Genomic DNA, 6,000 nt, shown 5'->3' on the forward strand with positions numbered 1-6,000 from the left:
GAAAATTTTTGTTTTTTTCCAGATATATGTTATTTTAATCATGCAATTTATTTGTGACTTTAATATGAATGATTGCTGTGGGCAGTAGTTACAAAAACTCTTAAAAAAAACATCCAAAAATTAAAAATAAGGAACAGTTACAAAAGTAATTAATTTACATAAAACAAAATATATATGCTTTTAGACCTATATTATTTATGCAAATATTTGGTCAAGTTCTGAAAACACTACAGAAAATAAAAGCCGAAGGAGCCAATATTTTCTAATGGGACACCAAACCAATGGTTGTAATTCAGTCTTCCACCTTTAAAACCCTTGTCATGAATTTCGCTTTTGTCTTGGTGAAAATATTACCTACGGCCTCCACCCAGGAGTATAATACAGTATACCAATACAGTGACTGCCAGTTACATAATGGAACTTCTACTATGGAGCTGAGTAATGGTTTTCATATGTGTATGATACAAATACTGAGGTAATATGAAATGCATAGGCACACTGCTTGTCATGTTGGGCTGTATAAAACCAGTATATTATTGATTGTTATTACAAGTTAAATTAATCCTGGCTTTATGATATAATAATAATAACACAGGCAGTTTCCTTTTAATGATAGCTTTGTAAAGTGCTCAATGCAAAACTTGGAATTTAACATAATAGTTGTATTGCTTTTGTTTTTACAGTGGAACAGCTACTTGCTGAAGGCAAAGCTACTGGTCTGCCTGCTACAGCATCATCTGTTGCAGATCTACAGTCCCTTGCTGCAGCTTTACTTGAAACTATTCATGATAAAAACATGGCCTTGAATCACCAACGGAATACAAACAAGTAATCTCTAAAATCCAAATCATTTTTTCCAATGTGAATCACAAAGTGTGAAGGTTTTTTTACTCAAGCTGTGTATTGATTCTTCATTAATTAAAGAAAATGATTGACCCAAAGGTTCATATCGTTCTAAATCGAATTTATTATACAATATAATTATATAAAACTATCGTGGTTTAATATTTTGCTACTATGTTCAAATTTCATGAGAAAATATCACATTTATTCTATTTTTTTTTTTTAATTCCTTCTAGAATTCTTGGTCTCCGTGTGGCAGAATTAGAGAAGAAATTAAAAACACTGGAGATATCTGGACTGTGGAACCTACCACCTGGTGAGTTGTTGGCTATGCTGTGCCATAGTCTAATAATATTATACCATGATTTTGGTAATGTAATTTTATTATTATTTATCAATGGTTTTTTTTTAATCTGTTGAGCAGTTGAATTGTAATCAAAAGGCAAATTTGAAAGCACAGTACAATTTTTGATGACCTATAAGTTTGGTTTATTGAATTTGACTGACAATTTGTTCCATTTAACAAATATGCCCTTCAAAGAGAACAAATATAATATTGGCACTTGACTTTGTAGACTTCACTCAGGAATTTGATGCCCTTGTCTTGGTTCTAAGCCCTGTATGTACAAACCAGATAAATTTACTTGAATCATACACTATTATTTATTTTCCTGATTAAATAATAATTAATAATGGTGAGTAAGAGAGGTAGAACAACACTGCGACTCAGTGCAGCATCATCATATGGCATTGTAATCTCACAACTTAATGGCAATAATAATAATAATAATAATAATAATAATAATAATAATAAAGACACAATAATGAAACTGCTATTTTGCATTGTGAACTTTGAAAACTCTATATATCTAGTTGTTGTCATGTATGCTGATGACACAGCTCTTGTTGTCAGTGGTGTTAAACGATTAAAAATAGATTGCATTTAAAAACTAAATGGTGTTATTAAGCTATCCATTACTAAAATTAGTTATCTCCCTCTAAAACAAGCGCAAGTTAGACTGCCATCAATTTCTAAGAATAGGATTGACCATTCGTTTTCTCTCTTTCTTTCTCTCTTGACCTATTCTTTTCTCTACTTGTGTATTTTCCTCCATTTTTTTTTGTATTTTAACATATTTTTTTACTGTTGTAGAAAAAATATCTACCTTGCAGTACAATTTGGTGTAAACAGTTTGGATATCAGCCTTCCAAGTGCCTGGAACATTGCCATTATCATTATGAAAACTGTTAATCATGTATTTAGTTTATAATAAAACCTTTGTGTTATTATCCAAGAATAGTTTGATCTATCATATTTTAAGTAAAATTACCTCAAAACACCATTATATCGAATAGTGCTTAATGAATAAACCATTTCATTTTGATTAAACGTTGATTACATTTTTGTGTGCCTTTCCTTTATGTCGTGGTGTAAAGTGCCTAAAAGCACTGAGCACTGTGTTCTATATTAAATATAAAATTAGAAAGTATAATACATACTTCAAGTATTGAAATACACGCCATCGTGTTGGGATTCAATATTTCAACATTAATTATGTCATCATCAGGAATTCCTAATCAGTGGACCTGTTGGTTTTTGGAAATACAAAATTATTATAGTAATTTTGTTGTGGCTATCTTATTATTTATTTGGTCTCTTCACATTTTCCATTCAGATTGCCTGTGTAATTTATTGATACATTTCTTTTATCATAGAGGTGGTCATGTCAATTTTCATTTTAGTCGAGGCAGAAATGAATTTACATTATAATTAAGATTACATTTATAATAATTAAATATACTAATATGAAGTTTCAAATTTTTTATGATAGGTCGTAGTGCAGCTATTGTGGCAAAAGACGAGGAGAACATGCGTGCAGGTTTGATTACACTTACTCCTTCCACCGCACCCAAAGAGAACGGTGATCATGATTCAAAAACCACAATTGTGTCTTCTACAACAAAAGAGAATACTGTCGAGTCAAGAAGTGCCCCCCAAAGTGCTCGTAGCACACCTGTACACCAAATACGGCAAGGCTCCCCACAACTGTACAGCGATACTGATAGCCTTATTTCATTGGATGATTTTGACCTCTTAGCTTCTGGTGATGACAATGATTCAGAAACGAGTAGTATCAACAGCATTAACATTTCCAGGTCACTTCTTGCCAAGTCCACCACCCTGGATTCCTACAGGAGAGGTGCACAAGTATGTGATGTCTTAAAAACCAGTATTCTAGTCAAACCAAGTCTTCCTGAGGGAAAAGCTAGTTCAAATAATAACCCAGAGCTAATGGCAGAGGATGTTAATGAGTATCTACAAGCTGACGAAGCTAAAAAAACTGATGAATACCATGAGCATTCAGTACTTTTGAAAAGTTTCACCAAAAGTGAAGCTGATGAAGCCATTTGTGAAGAAGATGAGAGCATGATCAAATTGGAAGACATCATTGATAATATTACCGACAAGTTAACAAAACAAAGGCTTGATGAAATACAAGCAAATGACAGTCCTAATGCATCAGATCCTTTGCTGTCTAGAGATGTTGTCAGTGATCGGGATGAAGAGGACAACCACTGAATACATCCACTATCAAGTGTAGTACATGGTATTAAATAATACCATGCTTATTTAATGGTTGACAATTGAATTCAGTTTTTAGTTTTAGTGTAGCCCTGGAATTTCCATGCCCCACATGGGTTACCCATTCTCTTGTTACATGCCTAATAATGATTGTAATACCATACATCAATATTTATTGAGGTATTTTAGCCATGGGATAATGAATATACCCCCTCTTCTAATCAAAATTTACTGTGATCTTTTAGCCCTGGGATAATGCCCCATTTTCTTTATAAGATCCTCTGCGATCTTATAGCCTTATATATTGTATGTATTATGTATATTACCTCAGATTTAACAGTAAGGTAATATCAATATTCAATTTTTGAGGATGCTAATTGTATATCTATTTTAAAGAATTTCAATAATTTATATATTTAATTATTAATTTATTAAGTGTATTATAATATTATGTAATTATATGTGAGTTTACAGGGAAGGTTTTGGGGGTTTTATTAGTGAAATTGGGTGCTTTTCTTTCATATCATCTGATATTTTAAAGATAATTTGTATTTATATTTTGTGTTAGATTTATTTTGTGGCCATTGATTGATTGTGATCATAAATTGGGTTATGATATAAAAGAAATTATAGTGGAACCTCTATTAAGGGACACCTTCTGGACCAGGAAAATTGTCCTCTTAATAGGGGTGTCCATGAATAGGGGGAACCCCCTATTAGGGGTCACTAACCAAAAACGGGAAATTGTCCCCTTAGTATGTTTTGGCTTGTAGTCATACAATGGGGACATATATTCTTTATAATTTTATTTCTTTTGAGCTATTATATCAATAATTTGCAATGCAAATACAATAAATTTACAATTAAATCAAAATAAATGTAATTAAAAAAAAAATTGTATATTGATCCAGATTCCAGTGCTGACAGATAAGCAGAATGAATAGAGTAGGGTGAGGATTATGGTATGGATTTGAATCCTATATGAAACTACACAAGAATAAAAAAATAGGGGTGTCCCCTTAATAGGGGTTGGCCATAGTGTTAAAAGATATATTTCCACTCGTTTCACAGAAAAGTGTGCCCTGAATAGGGGTGTCCCAAAGGAGCGGTTCTGCTGTACTACTACTTAGAGCAATTATTGTTGGCAGCTCCAGTACTTTTGTATACTTCAAATTTTTAGCGAAATTTTATCAATGATTATGCCTTTAAGTTCAATCCTGCTATATTATCAGGGTAATATATTAATTATAAATGATTTATTTTAATTTTTAAAATTATTAAGATTTACCAATATATAAAAAAAATGATTTGTGTATAACTTCGTTTAAGCTGTAGTTTTGGAGTGACTGTTCAAGACTCTAGATTCCATTAAACAAGTGCAATACAACCAAGATATTTTTCTGTATTTATTAGGCAAAATCAAATGCAATTTGAATTGATTATGCTGTACTGTAGTATTAGATACAAGATGATTATGTATAATCATGGGAGATGAAATAACATTTGGGTTGTAAAAACTTCATTTGATTTCAAATTGTTTTTTTAAGGTTAATTGGTTTACTAAAAGTTAGTCTAAAAATCATATTTCTTGAGAAAAATAATACATTTCATATTATATAAAAATAAATTCTTAAAATTATTTACTTTTACTTTATGTATCCCTTTTACTAGATAACACTTATAAAATGCACTAATTAAAAGTTAACTACTGTACAATATTTTAAATGTGTTTTCTATGTAATACTTTTAGTGTGCTTTTACGAAGGCTTATAACCAAAATGAAACCGATAAATGCTTGTGCACTTTATATAGTCATACATGTATAGTACCACTCCTGTTATACAATGCTGCACTACCATCATACATTAACACTACTGGCCATTTTTTGCTACAGTGTTCCACCATATTCATATACCATGGTGGCACCAGGTTAGTTGGGTCATATTTTTTTTTAATCCGACAAGCGTGGGACCCCGTCATCATGCCACAACAAGGTCATTGGGACTAAACTATTAATTTGCCATTTTAAGCAACGCTATTTTGATTTCCAATCCCTAATATTGTGGTCTAAATGCACAGTTTTGGATTCTAGACCATAAAATCTCTCCCCCACAAGGATTTTATTGCAGGACACTGACATGACCGAGGCTTCAGGTGGCTTGTCTTGGTACAGACCCAGTCGGACTTGTTGACCACCGTGTTGGCAATTTTCTGAAGCACCACTGGTTCCCTTATTATGGTGAAGGATTGTTTGTTGTTGAGCAAGTAGAAACCACCCCTGAGTCCCAGGTACCTTGGAAGTCAGCAGGATTGAAATTTGTGTATGTTGGCTGGGCATCTGCTGGATCATCTTCAGAATCGATAACTGAGTTGGTCCAGGACCAGGCATCTGCAGATGCATAATTATTCTCCTTTGGAACACTGCAATTATTCTCCTTTAGAACACGGTGACTCTTCATACTGTAAATAGACAAGTTGAAAGTAATTATGATTCACATGGTCACAATAATATACAGTAGGTCTACAGCACTACCATGATTTATATATATATATATATATATATATATATATAT

General features: G+C 32.3%; 2 protein-coding genes across 2 annotated transcripts in view; one reads left to right on the plus strand and one right to left on the minus strand.

Annotated features, from left to right (window-relative positions):
* The window catches only part of LOC117113715 (coiled-coil domain-containing protein 149-like), a 28,576-nt gene extending 23,436 nt beyond the window's left edge, over positions 1 to 5,140 (plus strand). The window contains exons 9-11 of the mRNA XM_033257140.1: positions 684 to 828; positions 1,080 to 1,159; positions 2,676 to 5,140. Of these exons, the coding sequence (XP_033113031.1) occupies positions 684 to 828; positions 1,080 to 1,159; positions 2,676 to 3,424 (974 nt within the window). The 3' untranslated portion in view covers positions 3,425 to 5,140. The remainder of the gene's footprint in view (positions 1 to 683; positions 829 to 1,079; positions 1,160 to 2,675) is intronic.
* Positions 5,067 to 6,000, minus strand: part of LOC117113716 — a 17,295-nt gene continuing 16,361 nt past the window's right edge. Inside the window, exon 13 of the mRNA XM_033257141.1 lies at positions 5,067 to 5,887. Within this exon, the coding sequence (XP_033113032.1) occupies positions 5,662 to 5,887 (226 nt within the window). The 3' untranslated portion in view covers positions 5,067 to 5,661. The remainder of the gene's footprint in view (positions 5,888 to 6,000) is intronic.

This window comes from Anneissia japonica, unplaced genomic scaffold (genome assembly GCF_011630105.1).
Source record: "Anneissia japonica isolate Jap-2015-1 unplaced genomic scaffold, ASM1163010v1 scaffold718_len1063573_cov188, whole genome shotgun sequence".
Taxonomy (NCBI): Eukaryota; Metazoa; Echinodermata; class Crinoidea; order Comatulida; family Comatulidae; genus Anneissia; species Anneissia japonica.